General features: G+C 39.6%; 1 protein-coding gene across 1 annotated transcript in view; it reads right to left on the reverse strand.

Annotated features, from left to right (window-relative positions):
- PTPRG (protein tyrosine phosphatase receptor type G) overlaps positions 1 to 27,064 on the reverse strand; it is a 702,650-nt gene that overhangs the window by 192,859 nt on the left and 482,727 nt on the right. Inside the window, exon 5 of the mRNA XM_081320042.1 lies at positions 14,592 to 14,687. Coding sequence (XP_081176168.1) covers positions 14,592 to 14,687 — 96 coding nt within the window. The remainder of the gene's footprint in view (positions 1 to 14,591; positions 14,688 to 27,064) is intronic.

A 27,064-nucleotide genomic window follows, 5' to 3' on the forward strand; every position in this document is an offset into this window, starting at 1 on the left:
GTAAGACAGTTTTCTAAATATTGAGTGGACCATTGAGAGGTAGATGCAACCCACGTCACATTCAAAAGGACACGTAAGAGGCTTTGGGGGGATTTGTACAGTGCATTGCATGGCTCTAATATTCTTGTTTGCAAAATAGCACTACCAATATTAGTATCACTAATAGGAGCTGTGATCGTGCACTGGTTAGCATGCAGTATTGCAGGCTAACTCTGCCTACTGCCAAAAGTTCAATCCTGACTGGCTCAAGGTTGACTCAGTCTTCCATCCTTCCAAGGTCAGTAAAATGAGGACCCAGATAATTGGGGACAATAGGCTGACACTGTCAACATCTCAGAGACTGCTGTAAAGCACTATGAAGTGGTGTATAAGTCTAAGTGCTGTTGACACTGGTAGTGCTATCACAGCTTGTTGCTATTACCTCATAGGTTTTAACTAGAGTATTACAGGTAGTCTTCAACTTACAACTGTAATTGACCTGTAATTATGGTCATGGATTGTGCTGGTCATTGTGGGTCATGAGTCATTTTACAACCATTTTCACAGTAGTCATCAAATAAACACAACAGCCATTAAACAAACCCATTGTTCACAATGGGTGGCTTTTGTCAAAAATGGAAGTACATGCCAATTTCTGGCAAAAAAAGTCATGAACCACTGTCACATGAACGCGACACACCACAAACCCATAAATGTGGGTTGTTGAGAGCCCGAAATGTGATCATGTGACTGAAGGGGGAGGGGAAGGTCGCTGATGGAACTCTGAATCTGGGTTTTGAGTACCTTTTTGCGGGGTCCATCATAACTTTCAATGGTCACTAAGTGACTGCTTGCAAGTTGAGGACCACCCGTACTTCTAAATGCACTTTCATCCATAATTGTTACATTGGCTCTAAAAGTCAATTTCTGACCACCAAACCAAAGCTTGATTAATATAAACTGGATGCATTTTATAACTACCGTAGTAATTAACTTGAAATATCTCAATTACACACATGGAAAACAGAATTAGTTTTCATTTTCATGGTTGCAGATAGAACAAGAAGAGAGTCTTGTTAATGCCTACAAAGAATTGGAATGAGTTCAGGGTATTAGACACTACCAGGCTAAGAATGAATTCATTCTCTAAGGCATGGGTCTTCAAACTTGGCCCTTTTATGACTTGTGGACTTCAACTCCCAGAATTCCTCAGCCAGCGTGCCTAGCTGAGGAATTCAGGGAGTTAAGTCCACAAGTCATAAAAGGGCCAAGTTTGAAGACCCCTACTCTAAGGAATTATGTTTTATGCAATCAAAATGCAACAGACCTCCTTTAGGTCAGCAAAACTCAAAGAAAAGCAGAAGAAAAAGCTTTAAGGAGGAAAATAAGCATAGCTCCATGAATCACTGTGTGTGTCAGTATCCATGGATGCCAACTAGGTACTCTATACACAAGTGTATATGTGTGGGGGGCATATGTATGTTTGTGTGTGAAGTGTGGAGGGGTGGAATGAAAGACCTCACTGGTTGTATATTATAATTCCAATCTTGTCTGCATTGCTTCCTCTTACTTGTTGGTTGTATTAACTAATTATCTTTTAATCATTGACTCCTTCATTCCTGCCAAACAGAAAGTATTAAAAACTTCTAAAAATAAATCACATCACATCAGAATCATGTATATAAATGTCGTGGATGTGTAATCTGTAGTATTTATTCCCCATGACAAGTTTCCAGGAACTGGCATAAGTTTGGCGCAAGAATACAAAACAGTCTATTAATAACCAAATTAGTTTGGAAAACTTGCCTTTTCATTTAGTTGACTACTAAGCAACAATGTTTATAAGGGGTTAAAACAAATGAATATAATTTAAGGCAGGGATCTTCCTACTTTTTCAGGCAAGGAAAAAGAATCCAGAGCCCCAGATCAAAAAGGGGCCAAGAGTAAGAAGTGGATATTAGAAAAGTCTCTACTCCTGGATCATCATCCAGCATGCATCCACTTCCAAAATATCTGCTTTGCAGAGAAATCACAAGCAAGGACAATCTCTATTGTTCAATTAAGCTTTTGATTTTTCTCTACTCGAATCTTACCATGACATATTTATTTATTATTATTATTTTTTAATTCCATTTATATCCCGCCCTTCTCCGAAGACTTAGGGCGGCTTACAAGCTTAGCAGTAGCCTTCATTCTATGTATAAAGGTAAAGGTAAAGGTTCCCCCGCACATGTGTGCTAGTCGTTTCCGACTCTAGGGGCCGGTGCTCATCTCCGTTTCATAGCCGAAGAGCCAGCGCTTGTCCGAGGACATCTCCGTGGTCATGTGGCCGGCATGACTAGACGCCAAAGGCGCACGGAACGCTGTTACCTTCCCACCGTAGTGGTCCCTATTTTTCTACTTGCATTTTTACATGCTTTCGAACTGCTAGGTGGGCAGAAGTATTCTATGTATATGCCTGCTTATTAGGGCTTTCACACACACCCCAAGCGGCATTATTACAAAGTCAGCTTAATTGCCCCCAACAATCTGGGTCCTCATTTTACCTACCTCGGAAGGATGGAAGGCTGAGTCAACCTTGAGCCTGGTGGGACTCAAACCTGCACTAATTGCAGGCAGCTGGTGTTACTTAAGGAGGCATTAGCCCACTGCTCCACCAAGGTTCACCAATTTTGGACTTTCCCAAATATGAGAAGAATACAAACATTGGTTTGTTTGGTTTTTTTAAAAAAGAACCATACGGTAAAAGTAAATTTCTTTTACCAAGAGCCAAATTCCTAAACTGACAAGAAATATAATTTATGGTAAGGTATAAAACACACAAGCTAGACTCCAGCAGTATGTGGATCGAGAACTACCAGAAGTACAGGCAGGATTTCTAAGAGGCAGAGGAACTAGAGATCAAATTGCTAACATACGCTGGATCATGGAGAAAGCTAGAGAGTTCCAGAAAAACATCTACTTCTGCTTCATTGACTATGCTAAAGCCTTTGATTGTGTGGATCATAACAAACTCTGGCAAGTCCTTAAAGAGATGGGCATACCAGACCATCTTATTTGTCTCTTGAGAAATCTATATGCGGGCCAAGAAGCAACAGTGAGAACTGGATACGGAACCACTGATTGGTTCAAAATTGGGAAAGGAGTCCGGCAAGGCTGTATACTGTCACCCTGCCTATTTAACTTATATGCAGAGCACATCATGAGAAAGGCAGGTCTAGATGAATCAAAAGTTGGAATTAAGATTGCCGGAAGAAACATCAACAACCTAAGATATGCAGATGATACCACTCTAATGGCAGAAAGTGAAGAAGAACTAAAGAGCCTCTTGTTGCGGGTGAAGAAGGAGAGTGCAAAACTTGGGTTGAAACTAAACATTAAGAAAACCAAGATCATGGCATCCGGCCCTCTCAATTCCTGGCAAATAGATGGGGAAGAAATGGAGGTAGTGACAGATTTTATTTTCCTGGGCTCCAAGATCACTGCAGATGGGGACTGCAGCCAAGAAATTAAAAGACGCTTGTTCCTAGGGAGGAAAGCCATGGCAAATCTAGACAGCACACTAAAAAGCAGAGACATCACCCTGTCAACAAAAGTGCGTATAGTCAAGGCTATGGTCTTCCCAGTTGTAATGTATGGCAGTGAAAGCTGGACCATAAGAAAGGCTGAGCGCCAAAGAATTGAAGCCTTTGAACTATGGTGCTGGAGAAGACTCCTGCGAGTCCCTTGGACTGCAAGGCGATCAAACCACTCAGTCCTAGAGGAGATCAACCCTGACTGCTCTTTAGAAGGCCAGATCCTGAAGCTAAAACTCAAATACTTTGGCCACCTAATGAGAAGGAAGGACTCACTGGAGAAGAGCCTAATGCTGGGAAAGATTGAGGGCAAGAGAAGAAGGGGACGACAGAGAATGAGGTGGCTGGATGGAGTCACTGAAGCAGTAGGCGTGAGCCTAGATGGACTCCAGAAGATGGTAGAGGACAGGAAGGCCTGGAGGAACGTTGTCCATGGGGTCGCGATGGGTCGGACACGACTTCGCAACTAACAACAACAAATAAAACACACAAAAAAACATCATGGCCTGCCATTGTTAGGGAATGCCTAACTAATTTCTTTTATCCCAATCATTATGATCAGCAGGCACTCCAGTTATCAATCATCTCCCAAACCTCACTGGGACGAAGGTAATACGACTGCTGTGAATGACTACTATAATTTGTACCTATTAGCTATCCAAGTATTATATGTGAAAGTCTGTGGTAATGAAACGTACTCATAAACTGTTGGCTACCCAATTAGATATCTTTTGCTGAACGAACACAAAAGTCATTTCTATTAAAAGCAAAGCTGATTTAATTCAGAGGGTAATAAATCAATGCATTCTAAATATGAACATCAATAGATTCTATAAATATTCTACTGCTAGCTTCACTTCCCAGTACCGAGAAAGATGAAAAGAGTATCTTTCCAATGAACAATAAAAAACATTTCAAAATAATAAAAAAGGGCATAGCTACTTGGAGAAAAAAAGGAGTCAAGGAAGCAGAGGACAATGTTAACATAGACACACACACACCCCAATACTAAATGTATATTGTTAGCCTATCAATTAACAACAAGTGCTATCATAATTAAGAAGCATTTTGAAGAAAGATAACAATTTATGTGACAGAAATGATATACAACTGAAATGTCCACAAAAGCTGCTTTATGTGAGAATCTTCCTTTATTTTTATTCCCACAACAGCATCCCTAGAGGGTAGCATCGGTAAACAACTATGAGACCAAACTCACGGACTTAGTTTCCATGAGTAAAGTAGAATACAGTATGAGCCTGAATGGGTTTTTATTTTTGGTTTTTTTTTGAGAGCAGGAACACATGACATTATTTATACCTGCCCCACCCTGTTGGGAAGGTAGTATCTCTCCGTTTTTCCTTGCTATGCATCAAAAATATTATTTTCTAACTTGGTTTATGTGACATGGTGTGGTTTGTCTACTGTACTTCATTTTATTGTAAATGCTTCCAAGTCCAACTGGCTAGGGGATCTTATGGTAGGAATGCTGCCTCCCTTCTGATGTGTAGATGATAACTTTGATGAAGGAATGTAAAACCCATAGGAGTAAGGATGTGAGAAAGAAATGCAAAGGTAGGCCTGTCTTGATTTTCTTTCGCATAAGGCCTACACTATCTTCTATCTTTCAGGCCCTGCACTGCAACCCAAGTTTGAGAGGGAGGGGTAACTAGATGAAATTGACACACTTATTATCACTTTACAATGCCTTGGTAAAGCCATACTTGAAATACTGCATCCAGTTTTGGTTACCATGATGTAAAAAAGATGTTGAGACTCTAGAAAGAGTATAGAGAAGAGCAACAAAGATGATTAGGAGACTGGAGGCTAAAACATATAAGGAACTGTTGCTGGAATTGGGTATGTCTAGTTTAATGAAAAGAAGGACTAGGGGTGACATGATAGCTGTGTTCCAATATCTCAGGGAGTCAAACTATTCTCCAAAGCACCTGAAGGCAAGACAAAAAGCAACGGATGGAAACTAACCAAACAGAGAAGCAACCTAGAACTAAGGAGAAATTTCCTGACAGTTAGAGCAATTAATCAGTGGAACAACCAGCCTCCAGAAGCTGTGATTGTTCCAACACTGGAAGTTTTTAAGAAGAGACTGGACAGCCATTTGTCTGAAATGGTACAGGGTTTCCTGCCTGAGCAGGGCGTTGGACTAGAAGACCTCCAAGGTCCCTTCAAACATCATCATCGTCATCGTCATCGTTGTTGTTACAGTGACAGAAATGAGGGTAACACTTTCCTTTTCTTATTGTCCTTAAACTTTGCTGATGGAGCAGTAAAATGGTGACCATTTTTTAACCAGGTACATAGCATGACCTCACTGGTCTGGCATGGTGGGAAGGATAAAGAAGCGTGGGAATCTACCAATCAGAAGCCTTGGTAGGTATAGTCCAGAAAAAAACATTAGGCCATCACTATGATGAAAAAAGAAGAAGAGGTTGAAGTTGAGCTGAAGGCTCTTGAGCAGAAAAGACCCTGGTCCACATAATAGAACTCAAGAAAATTGTAACTTAACATGATGTGTTAGCCCTCCTTATTTATCCACTGAATCTGTGTCTGCAACTCTGAAATATAGGAGAAGGAAAGGCAGAGCCTGGGGGTGGAGTCAAGAGAGGAATCAGCCTGGAGTTGTTACGTTCCCACAAACGGTCCAATTCCAGCCCCTCTTGAACTCCATTAACTCTTATCTAGCACTAATTTAGTGGTGACTGTTAGTTGACTAGATTCTGGTGTATAGGCATGACCAATAAATCAGCTTAACTGGAACTGAAAACGTGATCCTGATTCTTTCCACCTAACATGTAGTTTCTCTATCGATATAACTGAAAGTCTTTTCTTATTTGCTACCTTTTCCTCTTAACCACAGATGCCAAAAATATGACACCATAAGCTGACTTTCTCTATTTCTTTCATCCATCCATCCATCTTTCCTAAACTTGCAGATCTCTAATGAGATTTCGTTAAAAGGCAAAAGTGAAGGGCAATGTTGAGGTCAGTAATCAAGTGAAATAAATCTGAGCCAAACGGTAAAGCAGACGCTATAGAGCAGCTCATAGCTGAGTTTTAAGGAGCCAGGTTAAGAGTACAGGAGGATCCTGTCTCAATTTGCTATCTCTTTCCTATTTTTTAATGAGTCCCCAACATTCTCTTGGGATGGGCAGATTGGCAAGCTCTTTCAAATCATGATTTTTACATAAAAATTACTTCCAGTTGCTTCTGCTGCTTTCTGAGCTAAGATCAAATAGACTCCACATTTCTTTATATGGGCAATAAACTTTCTCGTTGAACACAATAGTTCTTGATGCTCTCTGAGCTTGGTTGTTTGCCTTGATACATTTCATTACCCAACTAGGACACTGATGTTAACTATTTGGATAATGACACATCTGCAAGCAAACAACCAAGCTCTGAGAACACCAAGAACTCTGCAAAACACTTTATAGAAAAGGAACTGCTATTGTGCTATATCTGCTACATCTATTGTGTCTGTTTATCCACTTATCCATCTTTTGTTAACCTAATATTCACTTCTTAAAATAAGTTTTAAAAGCTCAGTTGAACTATTTTAAGTGCAAAATGACAAGGCAACAGTTTGTAATCTTGTTTACTTACTTCTGTCTCATTAAAAGTATTATGTGAAAGCCTCAGTTGATTAAAGACATGAGAGATGGCAGAGACCAGTAACCAAAGACTAGGGGTAGGCAACCTTGGCTCTTTTATGACTCGTGGACTTCAACTCCCAGAATTCCTATGCTGGCTCAGGAATTCTGGGAGTTGAAGTCCACGAGTCATAAAAGAGCCAAGGTTGCCTACCCCTGCCATAGGCTCTCATCTGTGACAAATATTTCCTACTCATTTTCTCTGTTTCGCATAACTTTGCTTACTGTTAGAGGGAACAGAGCGATGGATATATAAGCACTTCACTTCAACACCCATTATACTTCTCTGTTTTTATCCTACATCTTGTATCAATAAAAACTAATGACATTTATGCCCTATAGGTGTTATCAGCTGAATTAAAAGCCCCAGCCCCGGAAAATCCATGTGCATCATGACCTTCACTACTACAGAATATAAAAAAAATAAAGAAAACTAGAGTGACTTTTAATTTACTCAATGTGGCCCAGCGTATTGGCTCTTGGCAATCATCCTTGAAATCTAATGAACTTGGCAAGAAAACTTTTTATATAACTAAAGCTGAATTATTAAATAAGGGTAATAAAAATGAGGGTTTTCATTATTAAAAGTGACACTAATAATTACACGGTATACTGTAACTCACTTAATTTAGAATCTAAAGGTAAAAAGAGAATGTCTGGATATTATTAAAGGAGATAGACTGCGAGCAATAAAGCACATCAGCTAGGAAGGAGTGAGTTTAAATCTCATCCCAGGTAAAAAAAACACATTAGGTGGATTTAGGCAAGCTATTCTTCCCTCAGCTTCCATTTCCCCTGATCTACTCTATAGCGCAATTGGGCTTATTACAATAATGAACACAAATAATTTTGTTACTCTACTCATAAGTGAATCACAGCAAGTTCTCACTGCATTCACTGCAGCTTATTACCAGCTAAGTGATTATAACAGATTTCTCCTACCTGATGACCTCTTATGTTTTGGGAATATATCTGTCAGTTTCACATCAGCATGGCTGTAAATCTTGCCTCTCCAGATATTCATCTCCTTATTCAAGAAAAGGCTTACTTGGCAAAAGGCTCACAGACGCAGCTGGGCAGGATTAATTCCTTTCTTGCAAGCAAGAATGAAGCCAATCAGATGCACACAAACGATCTGTCCACCACAATTTCCAAATTAAAAGTCTTCCATAGGTCCATACACTTGGGTTTAAAGGCTTTTAACTCCTGCCTTTCCAAATCAATGGATACTTGGACATTCTCTAGGTCCCCTTGGAATGCACCTCATCAATGCAGACATAGCAGTTCTCCCTCGAAAAGTCAACACAGATTCCTTCCTTGGAAGCTTCATGCCTTGTATCATCTTTCAGAGGAACTTGGACAGGCCTTCAAGATTCCTTCACTTTCCCTTATTACAATAAGGAACATTGCTTCGAAGGGTTGACATCAGACTTGAAAGCTTGAAAGAAGCCTTAATGGCTCTCTTACATGTCCCCCAATATCAGCTCTACATTTCTTTACATCGCCTTAGCAATAACATGAGATATTAGAAATATCTATGGGAGGAATTCACAATGTCTTCTCACTGGACTGAATTCATCTTTAGGAAGCAAGGGAAGCTGTAGCCCACTGGAGAGCAGAAGAAGAAAGGCTAGGACAGTCACATCTCCTAACCAAATAAATACAGCCCAAACCGTGAGGGTTTCATTGAAATCAAACTGAAGGAGAAATGATACGTTTTTTTTAAAAAAAACATAGGAAGATAGACCTCCCTATCTTCTCAAACATTCTGTTTCTTGGAAAAAGGACTACTATAATATCATTATCATTTATCCTTCCTTTGCTGGCTTCTTCAGTAAAGAAGATCAGAGAGATGGCTCATGACGAAAAAGTACCTGGTTAAGGAAATCTGATCTGTGGATTAATGCAGCAGATTTATATCCTGCCCTTCCTCCAGAAGTTTAAGATGGTTTATTTTGTACTGCTGCTATACTTTTATTCCAAAAGCCACCAATGAGAGGCAGGTAGAACTGAAAGATAATGCATGGCCCAATATCATTCAGTGAACGTTCATGGTGAAACCAGCCCTGAAACTGTATCTCTGTGGTTTTAAGCCAATACCCTACCTATCCCACTAATCACTGCTAGTAAATACACGAAGCACCTAGATACATTACATTACATTACTCACAGCTGGTTACAACAGACCTCCCTAGAGCTACTTATGACCCGGATTTGAAGTTCTGATGGCCGTTCCTCCGTAGTCATGTGATTGCATTTTGGGTGCTCAACAACTGGCCACACTGACAGCTGTTTGCAGCATCTGTGCTCATGTGACTATGATTTATGATGTACTTTGTTTTTATTTCTGATTTCTGCCAAAAAAAACACCCATTGTGGACAACGGATTATAGATCACTGCAAAAAAGGTTGTAAAATCGGATGCAGTCACATGTGACTTGCTTTAATGACTGGCACAACCATAATTATGTGTTTGATCATGGTCATAAGTTGAGGACTACCGGTACTGACTTTATGTGGCAAGATGTGCAGAATATAATTTGCCCTTGGCATTTGTAAACAAATGAATGATACTTAGTTTATGACCTACCTGTTCTCAGGTATGTACACACATACAGCATGTATACACAGAAGTGAGTACTGAGAATGGTTTTACCAATAGAAAAGACCAAAAGTTTATTAAATGGATTTTTAAAAATCTGCTTGGTTAAAGTAAAGGTAAAGGTAAAGGTTCCCCCGCACATGCGTGCTAGTCGTTTCCAACTCTAGGGGCCGGTGCTCATCTCCGTTTCAAAGCCAAAGAGCCAGCGCTTGTCCGAGGACGTCTCCGTGGTCATGTGGCCGGCATGACTAGACACCAAAGGCGCACGGAACGCTGTTACCTTCCCACCGCAGTGGTCCCTATTTTTCTACTTGCATTTTTACGTGCTTTCGAACTGCTAGGTTGGCAGAAGCTGGGACGAGTAACAGGCGCTCACTCTGTTATGCGGCACTCGGGATTCGACCCGCCGAACTGCCGACCTTCAGATCGACAAGCTCAGTGTCCTAACCCACTGAGCCACCGCGTCCCTCTGCTTGGTTAAAAGAAGTCAGAAAGACATCTCAGGAAAACACTAGTATTTTTTTTAGTTTACAATTTTTCAGGCAAAGATCACAGAGGAATCTCAGCAATATTAAGACATTTCTGTCATGCCACATAAAACGAGGTTAAGGAGGAAGAGTCAACCGATAATAGCTTAGGGAGAAAAGTTTTATTTCATAATGTCTTCCGAAGACCCAGTTCTACTTTTGGGTCGGTACACCACACAATTCACAGGAGAGAAAACATCTACAAGGGAAACCAACCAGAGCATAGGAATACCTACACAAACTCCTAGAAATATATTTGGGGATTCAAAATAGCTTTCAAAAGCCTTGCGATATTGAAACCCTCAATACTGGTATGCTTTAATTATACTGTGGTTTTACTTTTTACTTTCTTTTGGAGACAAAATAAGAGAGAGAGAGAAAAAAAAAAGATGCATGGAATCGTACTTCTCAGCCTCAAAAGAGATTCCTTTTGGAGCAGGTAGTCAGCGTGTTGCACTTTCTCCCTGAGCGGGAGGTAATGAATTGTCTGTCTAATATATATCTTAGCTGTCAGATAGAATATCAAATGCGAACACCCTTCTGGTAAGCTGATAAACACAATTTAAAGTTTGGAGTGGGCTGGGGAAAACGTCTTGAGTGGTGCAGCAAAGTGAGTGGAGCCACATCACACATGGGGTTGCTATGAGATTTTCCATTTTTTCCTAGATTTGTTTTAGCGGCATTGAGCCTTTTTAAAGCTTTCACTACAGCTTTTTTGCGATTCTTCTATCTGAAAAGGCAAGACAGCATGTTCATAAAATGGGTAGTGGGCTCCAAGGGTATTTATTTATTTATTTTTTAAAAAGAAGCTTCTACACCACATATGCCCTTGAGGTCAAAGCTTTGTCTTTCTTAATCTAGTCAAATAATTGGTCGGGAAAACTGTTCAAAGATGAATGCGTGCAGTTCAACAAGCAATGAAGCACAGGGACATGTTATTTTTACTGGGCTGTATCCTACGTATGGCTACGTATAGCTATAACTAAGTATTGTACACTTATTCCTTATTCCTAGATTCCAAGAACAACAGTGATTATAATTTTTCATCTCTTTCAGTGTACTATCCATCTTATATTATAAGTTGAAAGTTTCAGATATGATGCCCAATTATGTCATAATTATCCTGGTACAGCGTGACAGATATGATGAGCCTTCAAAGCTCACTCTTGCTCAATTATCCAATAATTAGTGGGCTCAGCTTGCTACTTATGGTGATACTGTGAGTCTTATTCAACTTGTAAGGGGCGATAACTTTGCGATAACTCCACATGAAAGCAAAATACAAGTTGTAGTTAAACTGTATGAATGGAAAATGAGAGATAATGCTTGCATCTTGTTATTCTAGTTTGATGTTTTAAACAATTTCTCTCCTATATAAAGATAGTGGGGGGGGAGGCCAGGTTCGCTTAATGGTGACGTGAATCACTTGACTGCAATGATTTGCTTAACAATCCTGGTGAAAGAGGTCGCAAAATCAGGCGTGATTCACCGAACTCACTTAACGACAGAAATTCTGGTCCCAAATAGCTACCCAGGGTCACTCAACGTTTACATGGGAGGCATATAAATTTAATAAATAAATAAATAAAATGGTGGTTGTAAATTGAGGATTGCTGGTACTTGAAGATTTTGATTATGCAGACAAAGAACAAATAGCCCAGTGGTCAGGATGAGAACCATATCTTTCCTTATATGAATGAGGTTATTTTTGGAAGGTTTCTGGTATGTCCCCCAAGGCCCTGAGGTCTAGGGACTGAGTCTTGGGGTGGTGGGTGAACTGCACTTAGGCTTTTGAACTGTCATTAGAGGAAGGCCTACCTCATCTCCTTGCTAACAATCGTCCAGAAGTTGTGAAGATATTTCTTTTGGGGACAGTCTCTTTTCATGTACAACACTACATTTAGGCAGGAAAAATCAAATGCATAGGTATAGTATAGGTGGTACCTTGCTCAATAGTAGTAACTGTGAGAGGGATCTCGGAGTCTTAGTAGACAATCTTAGTAGACAATCACTTCAATATGAGCCAGCAGTGTGCTGCAGCTGCCAAAAAAGCCAACACAGTGCTAGGCTGCATTAACAGAGGGATAGAATCAAGATCAAGTGAAGTACTAATACCACTTTACAATGCTTTGGTAAGGCCACACCTGGAATACTGCATCCAGTTTTGGTCACCATGATGTAAAAAAAATGTTGAGACTCTAGAAAGGGTACAGAGAAGAGCAACAAAGATGATTAGGGGGCTGGAGGCTAAAACACATAGGGAACGGTTGCTGGAATTGGGTATGTGTAGTTTAATGAAGAGAAGGGTGAGGGGTGACATGATAGCAGTGTTCCAATATCTCAGGGACTACCACAAAGAAGAGGGAGTCAAGCTATTCTCCAAAGCACCTGAAAGCAGGACAAGAAGCAACAGATGGAAACTAGTCAAGGAGAGAAGCAACCTAGAACTAAGGAGAAACTTCCTGACAGTTAGAACAATTAACCAGTGAAACATCCTGCCTCCAGAGGTGGTGAATGCTCCAACACTGGAGGTTTTTAAGAAGAGACTGGACAGCCATTTGCCTGAAATGGTATAAGGTTTCCTGCCTGAGCAGGGGTTTGACTAGATGACCTCTAAGGTCCCTTCCAACATTATTATTATTATTATTATTATTATTATTATTATTATTATTATTATTATTATTATTATTATTATTATTATTATTACTACTATTGCTGTTTTTATCAAATTGCGGTTTTGACTATGTCAATGGCTGCACATATGCAGCATATCTAGCCAGGATCCTGAAATAAGACATTTTCCTGGGTTTATGCAATACATGGAACTATAAATTAACCAAGGGTTGGTTTCACAAAACGCATTAAACTATAAAAAAATGTAATCCAGATAGATAATAAAGTTTACCACATTGTACAAATGCAGCTGCTACATCGTTAGCCAATTGATTTACATGTGTGTGGTGTTAATACAGCCACTGTGTTTTGTTTCTCTGCTACTATTTGTTGCTTTATATTTCTATATTTTGCTGTGTGATGTTTAGATCTCTGTGGGAGGATAGGCAGGATGTAGATAATTTAAATAAATAAATAGATATAAAATACTCCAGATGGTAGAGGACAGGAAGGCCTGGAAGAACGTTGTCCATGGGGTCGCAATGGGTTGGACATGACTTTGCAGCTAACAACATAAAATACTCCAGATTTTAAATGAGAAAGCAGAAAGAATGGTTGCATGCATAGTAGTTTCTCCAAAATCATAATCTGTTTTTGTCATGTTGTATGTTTTCTTTCCTGTATCTTAGCACATTTTTATTGCTGCACTCTCCAATCATAGGCCTTAGGCTAGTGCTGAAGATTAATGCAGATTGATAGAGAAACAGATACAGATATAAAGAGACAGCTACATTTCACATAAAATAGTTTGAGGTTCCTTGTTCACACTGAAAGATATATCGTTTATATGTGTGGCAGCCTTCCGGAATAAAGTCAAACCATCACTTTCCCCTCAATTTATCCTTTAAGTCAGGAAAGGAAAACCATTTCTCCAATATAATGAGACAAAGGAGCCGAAGACCACTTCAATTTGGCTTGGCCTATCAGCCATCACAGGCAGGGCCCCTGGAAAATTCAACAAGTCCTCAGGTGTGCTGAACCTGTAAATGAGCTCACCGAACATTCAGTCTGGTGAAAAAAACCCCATCACAAAAAGGAGTTCCATAAATTCACCGAATTGGAAAAAACAGTTTCCCTGAGAAATTTAGTTACTGAATTTAGAAATAAGATGCCATTATGGGGGGGAGGGAGGGAGGGAGGGGGGAGCAAGGCTGTTGAGAGGAAAAGCGCTAACAATGTCAATTAATAAGTTGCAACCAAATTTCAAGTTTTCCTCCAGCTTAACTGGCCAGTTGATATTCTGCAAACCTGAGCAATGTGCTCTGATAACAAGGTAACTTTTATGATAAATGTGCTCTCCAATCTGTGCACCAGTCAGGCAGCTATAAAAATCAGAATAATTCATGCAAAGGTTTCCATTATGTTTCTAAAAACACTTATTTACATTTTAAATTGCAGAGCAGACAATATGAAATATCCTTCATTTAGACAGGTGTAAGTGAGAAAACAGATGCATTCATTAAGCGAGGAACAATTCCACAAACATTAACAACAACAATCATGGAAGGGGGATGGGAGTACTTTACCACTTGGCTTAAAGACTAACAGGCACAAAATAACTTACCTGAAAAAACACAGCCATGGTTCCTATGATCCTTTTTTCTTGGATGGCTGTCCCGAAGCTGTCAAAGTCATCGGGGTTGTAGAAATAAATCTGCATCTGTGAAAAATGGGGAGAAAAGGCATTTTTGAGGACCTGAAGGCAAGATGATACGTGGCTTTGGTCAATCCAGGAGACAAAAGATTAAATCTCTGGCTTTGTCATGAAGTTTACTGACTAAATCTTATTCTCTTTCCCTCTCGGGCTACCTCACCTACAGTTATGTTATTTTATTATTACTGTTACTTACAGGTCTAGGAGGATTCGATAATGTCCAAGAAGATGTATGAAAACGCAGTTTCAATTTAAATCCCATTTCTCTTAATAATAACACAGAACTTTTGAGACCAAGCTATAACATCTACTTATAATAGGTATCCAAGAAGATCAAGGTCAGATGAGAGATAATAGAGTCATATGACAACTTCTGGACTCCAGAAGATGATAGAGTACAGGAAGGCCTGGAGGAATGTTGTCCAAGGGGTCGCAATGGGTTGGACACGACTTCGCAGCTAACATCAAATGTCAACTTTGAATCTTGAAGTTCCTTTTTGATAGATCCCTGCCTCATTTAGACACTTACACCAGGGGTTCCCAACCACCCCGTCTGTGGACCGGCACCGGTCTGTGCCATGCTGGAAACTGGGCTGTGCAAACAAGCAAAGCCCCATTCATGGGATGCAGGCAGCACACAAAACCACGTCTCCTCCAGTCCACGGAAAAACCTCCCTCCCACCACAAAAGCTTGGAGGCTGCTGACCTACATCATCCCAGTTGCTGGCTGAATAACACGTCAATAGTTCCCTGGTTTTAAATATGAGTTTATATGTGATGAAGAGGCACACATGTCATTAACCACTGATGGTGACAAGGACTCCCTTGAATTAAAAAAATTGTTTCCCTATCGAATTTCTACACAGGTTCATCTTTTTTTGTTCTTGCTGAACAAATTGTTAGGAAAACACTTTTATCTGAATTACTCAGTTGTATTTATATCTACAGTGTGTTCTGTACCAGCCTGCTACCGACCCTGCAGAAAAGGCAGGGACAACCCCTTTTACAAGAAGGCAAGAGGCTGGAACTAAGCCTGCCAAATTTATGGATACAAAAGCAAACAGAACAAGACACGAACCATGAAACAGGAGTATTCAAGCGGTTGCCTTCAGCAAACCAGCCCTCCCACGCATTCCCCTTTTAAACAGTTCAGGGCGTGGCTTCTCTCTGCCTCCTTCCGAGGTGCCCCATTGCCTTCCTCTGTTTACTCCTGATTGACTGCCTCCTGCGTTGGGCGTCCTTGAACAGGGCCAGCTGTGGGTCATCTTCATCCATGCTGTCAGGCTCACACAGCTGGGTCTGCGTCGTGACCAGGTGGGAGGGGCCTGGCTGAGGCTCCCCTCAGCAAGCTCTTCAACACCCCCCTCCTCCTCCTCTGAGTCATCCGACCCAACTGCCGAACCCACAGGCTGACCCTGAATCACAACACAGTGGTACCTTTTAACAATTGTGACAATGATTTAGTTTTTAGGTTAAACACTGCATCACTTTTCTCCAAGGATTTCTCTCTTATGGAAAAAAGAAATACATATACAGTATAAATAAGGCAGAATGTTTGAACAGTTCTGCCTTCAGAGAAGAGAGACTGGTTGGTATGGAAGCATATTAGCTAGGCATAGTGATCTACAGCTTATACAAATATGAAAGCAATCAAACCACAGCTTTACTCCATCTGCTTTTCTGCAGCAACTGTCCTAATTTATGAACTGAAAGGCATTACAAATTAGGGGCAGGCATTCACACAGTAACATGTGGGTGGCCTTCTGTGTTGAATAACCAACATCTGTGCATCAACCGCTGTTCTATGATGATAAACCTTTGCTGTGTTAGTAACATCTGCAGCTGAGTAAATTACTTCATCCGCATGGGTGTTTTCAGCAGTCGCATCACCTGTCTTCGGCAATTTCCAAATAACTAAGCGTGCTAGTCTGCAAAAGTGAAATCCTAATAATTGATGATTATTCTGGATTGGGATTCAGCTGATACAAAAACTAATCTTGCTGTGTATCGAGTTATCACAATGTTTAGCATTATAGTAAATTAGATCATCAATTTACTGGTAGTCTGTAAATTGCTAAATGAAGACTATCTGTCTCTAGCTCGGATCTGTAAACTAGCATCTGGCAGTGGTTCTCCAGATTCTTTAGCCTTTCTTGTGGATGCTCATAATTGAAACTATTTGCCAGAAATCTTGGATGAATTTTTAAGAAGAGCATATATGCCGCTGAGCTTCCAATTAAACCTGCCTTGTGAATAAAATATATATACTGAATCTATGAGCATTAGGTATTCTAATATTGTTTGCCCCACCTGATATTCCTACAGTTCTTAGCTAGTGTGGCCTATGATGGTATTAGTTGGAGTTACAGGACCTTTGTATCTGAAAGGCACCAGGTTCTACTACTCTGATCTCCAAATATGGAACACATGTTCTTTGGAAGCTCCAAATCATTATGATTCTTTCCTCCCAGGGCTCTTAGTATGAAAATAATGCAGCAGAGAAGTTATGGTCTGTATAGTAATACTCTAGTTTAACCACCCTTTATAATATTCCCTATAATCTAGAGTTACATCCAACTATTTCAGAAAAAGTCAGGGTACTTTTCTTTACCTTCTAACATTTCAGACTAATCTAGTCAATGAATTTTAAATCGATTCAATCTCTATAGCCCAAATTAGCACATTTTCATCTCTAATCTATAACCCTGAAGAGCAAAAGTGTGTGTTGCTTTTAACTATGAAAATAAAAGTGTTCTGAATTATGAAAATGGCACTAACAGGGCATTGTTCTATAGCCAACTGCTTGTGTTATATTCTGGAATCCAGTGATGCCAAGAAGCTGGACTTTCAGAAAATGAGGCCCTCCAAACGAAGCAGAATTTCCTTTCAAGATGTAATGGCCAACGAGAATGTCCCTGAGAGATAGGAATAGACGGGATTACGATCAGATAAAAGGCAGTTAAGAAGCAATGGGGGTATAGCAAATTCTTCCTAGTTTCTTGGACTGTAAAGGTCAGGGAACAGAGATGTATTTTCAGACTAGTAAGATTCTGTTACCTTTACAATAAAGGTGGCTTTAATATTCATGGCTGGTACTTCTTGTCAGGACTACATCTAAGGGCTGTCATCAGATTTGAAGTGAGTGAAATATTACAAGATGTTGATATAAATCAGAGTGGAAAGTTACACCAACTGCTCTTGCCATCCTTTTTTTTTTATTTATTTCCTGAGGAAGAGCATGGGAATTTAGGAGATAATACATTGGGGCTAAAAGATAAGTGTTAATTATGTTAACTTCTTATTCCCAGCCTCATAGATCATCCTCATAAAAAATAACAGCCTCCAGGTTTGGGAAAAAGTCAATTTATACAAAAACAAATTCACATATTATACACTGATGTTCAAATTAAACATAATTTGGCCTTCCATTTGGACTGCTTCAATTCCATTTACCTGAAATCAATAAAACCATCAATAAGGATACATTACATTTTATTTCTCATTCACAATAAACTAAATCCCATTTTTTTTTTAAAAAAAAATCATAAACATATTTTATAATACAGTATATTATGGTAGAATAATAATATTCAATAAATGCCAAACAATTTGAAATCAGATTGATCATATTATAAGGAAATTCTTGTTTTTATTTGTGTCCCTAGATATAAAGAAGGGCATTGATATATTTTATACATATAATATTTGATATCAGGAGGTCTGCCTGGATGTGAATAAATTTTTGATGAAGATGTTCCCTGAAACTCATCAGGAATTTCCTTTATCTCCTTTTTTCAGAAAATTGGCACTGGACTTATTGGCCTGCTTTATTGTCCAAACCAAAGACATTTCATGTATAACTGTGACTCAGCGTAAAGTATTATTGCTGACAGGTCTTATATTTATCTTCCATACAAAAATGTATTGATATTGTGAAGCAATTCAGAAATTTATCATATATTAATTGGAACAAATTCCAGCTGTTCCCTGTAGGTTCTCATATCTCTATATAAATGTGTAATAAATGGGAGATTCATTGTTTATTCATCGCATTTCTCATGGGACTCTGAACAGTTTCACAATACAAATATGAAGCAATCATAATCTAGCAAAGTCAAAAGGCAGAAGATACACAAATCCAAAAAGCAATTCAGTAGAACCATTGGGAAAAAACAGGTGTCAGCCCCCAAATATCCTCTGAAAGGGCTCCATTTTCACTGTTTCTGGAAGATGACTAGAGTTGGTGAGAGGTCCATTGAAATGTGGGCAATGCTACAGTAAAGCAGTGTGTATCTGTGCCTCGATATCCTACACCTCTTGGAAGTGGAGAAGCACCAGTTACAGATCTAATAGGTTGGGCTGATTCAAGAGAGTGAATGTAATCCTGAAGATAAGTAAGTTGCTAAGCCATAAAGACTATTATGTTAACACCACAGCTTTGAATTACACCCGGATGACAAAAGAAAGCCAGTGCAGAGTCTGTCATACAGATTCAATATGATCTGCAACCTAGAACTAAGCAACCTAGGACTAAGAAGAAATTTCCTGACAGTTAGAACAATTAATCAGTGGAGCAACCTGCCTCCAGAAGTTGTGAATGCTCTAACACTGGAGGTTTTTAAAAAGAGATTGGACAACCATTTGTCTGAAATGGTATAGGGTTTCCTGCCTAAGCAGGTGGCTAGACTAGAAGATCTCCAAGGTCCCTTCCAGCTCCATTCCATTTCCATTCCATTCCATCCTGGACTGATGAATACTAGATAATAGACTAATGGCTCCATTTTGAATCTACTGAAGCTTCTGAGTGGCATTTAAAGGCAGCTCTATATAGTGCATTTCAGCTTTGCAGACCGGCAAGGAGGGGGGAAGGGGATGGTTCCATGCGAGAGTGCAGCTCTATTTGCACAAGTGGCTGACACATGCACCTGCTGCTCACGCAAATGGAGCTGGTGTGTGGGCTCACCCTCTGCACACATAAGTAGAGCTGTGTGTGTGCTCACACAACGCTTCCACAGCCTGGTTCTGAATGGGCCATGGCTTGTGTTGTGCTCCCCTGGTTTAGTCAATTGGTGACAAGGGCATAAGTCATTGTACTAAGATTCTCATGTCCGAGGTTGGTCTACAACTGGTGATAATTCTTGATGGAATTACTTTATGGATTTCAAAATGATTTTCCAATGAGCCTTTCCTCAATTAAAGATGTCTTTTTAATCATCAATTATCATCCATGAAATATGATTCTCACAGACCACAAGTATTAATCATTCAGTATTGTAAAAATGAAGTTAAACCAAATTTACAATCTTTGATCTCTATCCACTTTCATCTTCAACACTGGTGCTCCCTCAACCCAATGGGAAAACTGATGAATACTACTTTGTCTGATGAAGGGTTTAATGACTTAAAAAAATAATCTGAACGCTATCTTCTATATGTAAAACAGAATGATTTTATATCCCTGTCTTTCTTTTGAATATAATCCATTTTTTTAAACTAAAAAGTATTTTCCCATTGGAATCAGTTGAGACAGTAGCTATAAAGACCTAGATTTAAGAAGGGTATCTATCATATTTCTCAAACCATAAAGACCAACATTTATCAAATCCAGGATACAGAATCACCTGGCAAGTGGACAGTGTTATAAATTGAACAAATAAATAAAATCCTGTTTCCAGTACTGGCAAGCCAAATGTCTTTGGAAACATTATAATACTGGCATGAAAAGAATAGCTCTTCTGCAGTGTTTGGCTCAGATATGCACCCTGTTCAAATATTATAATAAGTCACAAAGCTTGGTTAGAGCACCCAAGTCAATGATAGCTGCCTCCAAGGAAGGCAGTTATAAAACTGTGTACTCAGACATGGGAATTCCAAGTGTAGTTAGTTGCATACAATAATAGCCTTGATTGGCTACCTTGTTAAAGTACATGCAGGTGTTTTTGAAACAAATGAATCAGTCCCAAAGGACTATTGAGTGCACTGTCATATTTGGATTTGGCATGGAACTATAATTTTGATTCTGAGGGGTCCTTGGTGCTCTCTGAAGTTGGTTGTTTTCTTGCAGATACTTCATTACCCAAACTAGGTAACATCATCAGTGCTAATTCTGACTCTTATTCACACAACCATTTGGTGTGAACTGACAAACACCCAATTTGCAAGTAGCAAGTAACAACTTGCTACTTTTGAAATCCTGGGTCATTAATGGCACTGACATTTTAAATCAGCTCATTGCAAATTAAGTTTTTAAGCCATCAGAGTTACCAGTCATTAGGAAAACCAATGGTTTCCTGCTGTAAGATGAAGTGAGCTAAATTCCTCTCCTTACTTAGCCTTGTTCATATGTACTAAAAAGGGTATGAAATTGTGTCCTCCAGGTTCTGAACTAACTACAGTTACCCATAATGCATAATGCCGGAGAGATTTAGTTTGTTCAAATTCAGGATCGTTAAATTCAGCTAGGATCAAATCAACTTTCACAGACCTTCATAAGGTGGCAGGCCTTGTAACCACACTAATTTTGCATCCAAAAGCTGCTTTTCCAGACAAAGAAAAACTGTGGTTGGACTGCAGTGGAGATAAACTGAAAAATAGGAATCTGAGTTCCAATTTATTTACTGTTTTTCTCAACTCCCCTGTTTTGTTGTAAACAATAATTTGTATCCAAGGGACTCCCAACTGTACCATTTTTTCTACTCAGCAAGGTGAGGAATCTCTACAAATTGCCTGGAAAGCACCTATAATTCAGATTTTAAAAAGCAAATCACTAAAATACATTTTAACTTTATCTGAAGTTACTCCTTCAGTCAATAAATACAAAAGCATAAATAGGAATCATGATATCCAGGAACGCTGCACCATTTTTTCATTATTAACTATATTTAACATTTTAAATATCCATATAGTAGCTATCATAGATCATAGAAGAATAGACTAGACTAGACTACAGCTGGAAGAGACCTTCTAGTCCAGCCCCCTGCCATCTCAGACAAGTGACTGTCCAGTCTCTTCTTAAAAACCTCCAGTGATGGGGCACCCACAACATCTGAAGGCAAACTGTTCCACTGGTTAATTGTCCTCACTGTTAGGAACTTTCTCCTTAATTCCAGGTTGCTTCTCTCTTTGATCAGTTTCCAACTATTGTTTCTGCCCTCTGGTGTTTTGGTGAATAATATGACCCCCTCTTCTTTGTGGCAGCCCCTCAAATACTGGAATACTGCTATCATGTCTCCCCTATTCCTTCTTTTCTTTAGACTAGCCAGACCCAAGTGTTTTGTACCAGCCTGCTACCGGCCCTGCAGCAAAAGCAGGGACGACCCCTTTACAAACGGCAAGAGGCTGGAATAAAGCCTGCCAAATTTATTCACATAAAACAAGAGCAAGACAAGACACCAACCATAAAACACGAGCTAAGACGCAGGAACAATCCAAGCGGTTGCCTTCAGCAAACCAGCCCTCCCACACATTCCCCTTAAATACAGTTCAGGGCGTGGCCTCTCTGTGCCTCCTTCCGAGGTGCCCCATTGCCTCCCTCTGTTTACTCCTGACTGACTGCCTCCTGCGTCGGGCGTCCTTGAACAGGGCCAGCTGTGGATCATCTTCATCCACGCTGTCAGGCTCACACAGCTGGGACTGCATCGTGACCAGATGAGAGGGGCCTTGCTGGGGGCTCTCATCAAGCTGTCCAATCCCCTCAGCAAGCTCTTCAACACCCCCCTCCTCCTCCTCTGAGTCGTCCGACCCAACTCCCGAACCCACAGGCTGACCCTGAATCACAACACCAAGTCCTGCAGCCGTTCTTCATATGTTTTAGTCTCCAGGCCATGGATCATCTTAGTTGCTCTTCTCTGAACTTTTCCCAACTTTTAGAGCTGGAGGGGACCTTACAGGTCATCTAATTCAACTCTCTGCACAAGCAGCATGCATTCCCTAGCAATTTATAAAACTGAAATGTACATTAAAACCAGAATAATATGCAAAAATGCAATGCAATAATACACTTCTTTTGTCATGATGGGCGCATTTAAAATAATGTAAAAATGCTCAGCCCATACATAATTACACTAAAGAGTATCAGTTTATTTTGTTCAGCATCCCTAACCTGGTTCTTCTTGGTGATACGATGCTGACTCCAGAGGATGGGAACTGTAGTCCCAACAATATGGTTTGGGAAGGCAGCTCAAGGTTTTTACCCAGAAAAGCTGTTTAAAAACAGTAAGCCTTTATAATGAACCACCAACTAGCCGCAGAGGCAATAATTAAGCCGGCTGATAGGAAGCCAAATTATTTGGGGAGGAATTCAGGGGAAAAACGGATTCCAAGTACAGAATATTGGAGGAAGTATTTGGGATGATTTGCTTTGATTCAGTGAAGCCAACTATTAAAGAGACTAATCTTTAATTATTATTACCTCTCTCGGCTGCAGTGTGGAAAGGAATTATCCTCAACTGCCATTTGCTGCAGAATATTAAATCCTTACTCAGAACCAAATTGTATGCAAAGTCTCTATATCCATGTAACAAATATCTTTGTGAGGTTTTAAACAGGACAAAAATATTTAGGGGAAGGCTAAGTTTTATCATAGTGCATTTGATTTCTTGTTGCTGGAATTTCAAAAGACTTTGCAGTTTAAATATCACTTTCCAATTTTAAGGAACCCGTGATATAAATGAGTTTACGAACACGATTCTGTGGGCAGAGAAATATGCTTGAATCTATTGCTTTCAACTGGGTTGTGTTGGGGTGTGATTTATCTTTTTATATTGCTCCAACTGACCAAATATTAAAGCTAAAGGGCTAGAAACTTAAATGTTTTCAGAAGATAAAAAAAGACTAAAAAAAGAAATCCCTAAACTCCGCTGAAGATGTTACCTAGCCTGGTAACGAAAATTTCGGAAACCAACTACAAGCTCGGAGAACAAACCCTAACCCTCAAGCAAAGGCTTTCTCTATTTTCTTCTTCTTCCGTTTTAAGGGCAAGATGATTAATTCTTGCACATGATATAACATCCCAAAGAGCATCTTTTAGTAACCTTCATTAAGAATGTGAAACTCATGTAGGTCTGTTTACGACTGAACTACACGTAGTTTCCCTCTTGTTTAGTGGTCAGAAAAATATTTCTAAGGAATTGACATTTATGGGAACAGATCTTTCCTCTCATTTATTTTCTGAACATTAGATATATACTTTCTTGGCACTCCATGAATTGAAAATTAATTCCTCGTTACCGTCTTGTCCATTTTTAAAAACCCACTGAAGCTCATGGCTATCTTTTGGCTGAGTTGCCATGTTGTAAGAGTGGGAGAGAAAATGTCTCACTCCTCTGCCTCCAAAGAATTAATAATTTAAAAAGCCACAACAATCTATCACTTTCCCTCTTACTCATCTTTTTATGTCAAATGAAAAGCCGCAAATGCTTCACGTTAGCCGTAACCCTTTGAGAATTTGAGTTGCTAATTTCTGTAGCTTGTCACATACTATTTAAGTATTTATCATGCTTCTTCTGAATTACCCTTGGGCTAAGGCAATTCACAGTTTGAGATGATGACAGATAAACCACCAGATAAATACAAAAGAAAAATGGATGGAAACCAAAAGAGGGACGTTCCAGTTTTTTACATATGATTATGACAATTAGGTTGAACAGATTATGAGCATTTTTATGACCGAAAGGGCCAAGTGATACTGTTTATAACTGGACTGGTAGAATGGGACCTGCTATTTCATGTTTCCTTTGATCCATCCAGGTGGAATTAATCTTCTGTTTCCTTCCCCTTTCCATAAATCTCAGGGTGAAATGCAATCAATAAAACAAACCATCTTAAACTCCTAAAACAATAAATCATAAAATAAACCTACAAACAAACACGACTATTAAGCAATTGATAAAAGTCAGAAGCTTGGGAAGCTAGCCAGATCTTAGCATGGCAGAAAAATGAAAATATTCTCAATGCCAACTAGATCAATGGGGCAAAAACATTTCATGATTAAGGTGCCACAGTCAAAAAGACCCTCTTAAGTATTTTATAGTACAGGTGGTCTTCGACTTACGACCACAATTGAGCCCCAAGTTTCTGTTGCTAAGTGAGACATTTGTTAAGTGAACTTTGCTCTATTTTATGACCCTTCTTGCCATAGTTGTTAAGTGAATCATTGCAGTTCTTAGTAACACGGTGGTTAAGTGAATCTGGCTTCTCCATTGACTTTGCTTCTCAGAAGTTCACAAAAGGTGATCACATGACCTCAGGGCACTGCAACCGTCATAAATCTGAACCAGTTGCCAAGCATCTGACTTTTGATCATGTGACCATGGGAATGGTGCAACAATCATAAGTGTGAAAAATGATCATAAGTTAATTTTTTCAGTGCCGTTGTAAGTTCAAATTGTCACTAAACAAACTATTGTAAATCAAGGACCATCTGTATAGTTATGCCACAGCAGGGATTAGTACACAGGGAGATCTTAGCATTGAGTAGACAAGCTGCTTGCACAAACCATGAGCCCCAAACTCTTTAGGGTAGAATTTGACCACACAGCACCTATGAACATCAGAACATTCATTAGTGCAGGGGTCTTCAAACTGGACCCTTTTATGACTTGTGGACTTCAACACCCAGAATTCCTCAGCCAACATGCCTGGCTGAGGAATTCTGGAAGTTGAAGTCCACAAGTCATAAAAAGTAGAAAGTAGAAAGCTGAACAAAAAAACTATCCCGTGTTTCCAGATTCTGTAATATGTATTTATTTATTTATTAAACAAATTTATATAGCTGTAACTCATAGGTGACTCCAGGTGGCTTGCAACATTAAAAAAAATCCATATGAGAAAAATTACCCCAGACCTCTCATGAGAGCAATCACACAAATAATAATAAAGTTGGAAGGGACCCTGGAGGTCATCTAGTCCAACCCCCTGCTCAGGCAGGAAACCCTATACCATTTCAGAAAAATGGCTGTCCAGTTTCTTCTTAAAAACTTCCAGTGTTGGAGCATTCACTGCTTCTGGAGGCAGGTTGTTCCATTGATTAATTGTTCTGTCAGAAAATTTCTCCTTAGTTCTAGGTTGCTTCTCTCTTTGATCAGTTTCCATCCATTGCTTCTTGTCTTGCCTTCAGGTGATTTGGAGAATAGTTTGACTCCCTCTTCTATGTGGAAACCCCTGAGATATTGGAACACTGCTGTCATGTCACCCCTCGTCCTTTTCCTTAAACTAGACATAACCAATTCCAGCAACCGTTCTTTATATGTTTTAGTCTCCAGTCCCCTAATCATCTTTGTTGCTCTTCTCTGTACTCTTTCTGAAGTCTCAACATCTTTTTTACATCATGATGTCCAAAACTGGATGCAGTATTTCAAGTGTGGCTTTACCAAGGCATTGTAAAGTGGTATTAATACTCCACGTGATCTTGATTCTATCCCTCTGTTAATGCAGCCTAGCATTGTGTTGGCTTTTTTGGCAGCTGCAGCACACTGCTGGCTCATATTTAAGTGACTGTCAACTAAGACTCCAAGATCCCTCTCACAGTTACTACTATTGAGCAAGGTATCACCTGTACTATCACTTGGTTTTTCTTGCCTAAATGTAGAACCTTACTTTTTTCACCACTGAATTTCATTTTGTTAGATAGCGCCTAATGTTCAAGTCTTCAAAATCAGTGGTCTCTCATTGCCATCCTTAATTCTGAATCATGAGGACCATTGATACCATTCCTTCATCATCACATGAAGGGAGAGAAGGAGGATGAATCTTGTAGGAGTATTTAATTATGAGGCCAAGCTCATAACAGCCTCCAGTGTGAGAAGCACTAATGAGTGGTAACCAAGTCCGAGAAGAGCTCAGATCTTTACTATCCACCCAGAAGGTTAGTCCAGTTCTTGGGAACCACATTTGTGCCAGCTCACTCAGAAGTTCCCTCTTTTTTTTAACCTTCCTGAAGGCCAAATAGCTTCCTGGCTATAAAGAACACTTTACTTTGCTCATCCGTCATCTCCTCATCACACTTCATATATTCATATAAAATACATTTTCTGAAACACCTCCCTGATTCAGTAAAACTGGTGGTGGTTAAATGGATGGTAAGATGTGTTTCTTTTCATATTGACTGAGCCAGTGTCAGGGCTTAAATATTTAAGTCCCCATTATTCAAGTTCTGCATGCACATAGTGTCTCTCCTAACCAAAACCCAACACAATAGAAAAAAAACATTTAAACTGTGTGCATTGTGTTGTTTCCCTTTGCATAGGTCTTATGCCAAACTACATGATCTACTTTTTACACTTGAAGGAGATTAATAGCAGCTTGGTGTTGTTGAAGAATTTCTGCTGAAATGGAATTTTTCTGGCCAACTCAAGATGTTCAAGGGAACAGATCCATGTTTTGTT

The sequence above is a fragment of the Vipera berus genome, assembly GCF_964194415.1.
Source record: "Vipera berus genome assembly, chromosome: 2".
NCBI classification, from domain to species: Eukaryota; Metazoa; Chordata; class Lepidosauria; order Squamata; family Viperidae; genus Vipera; species Vipera berus.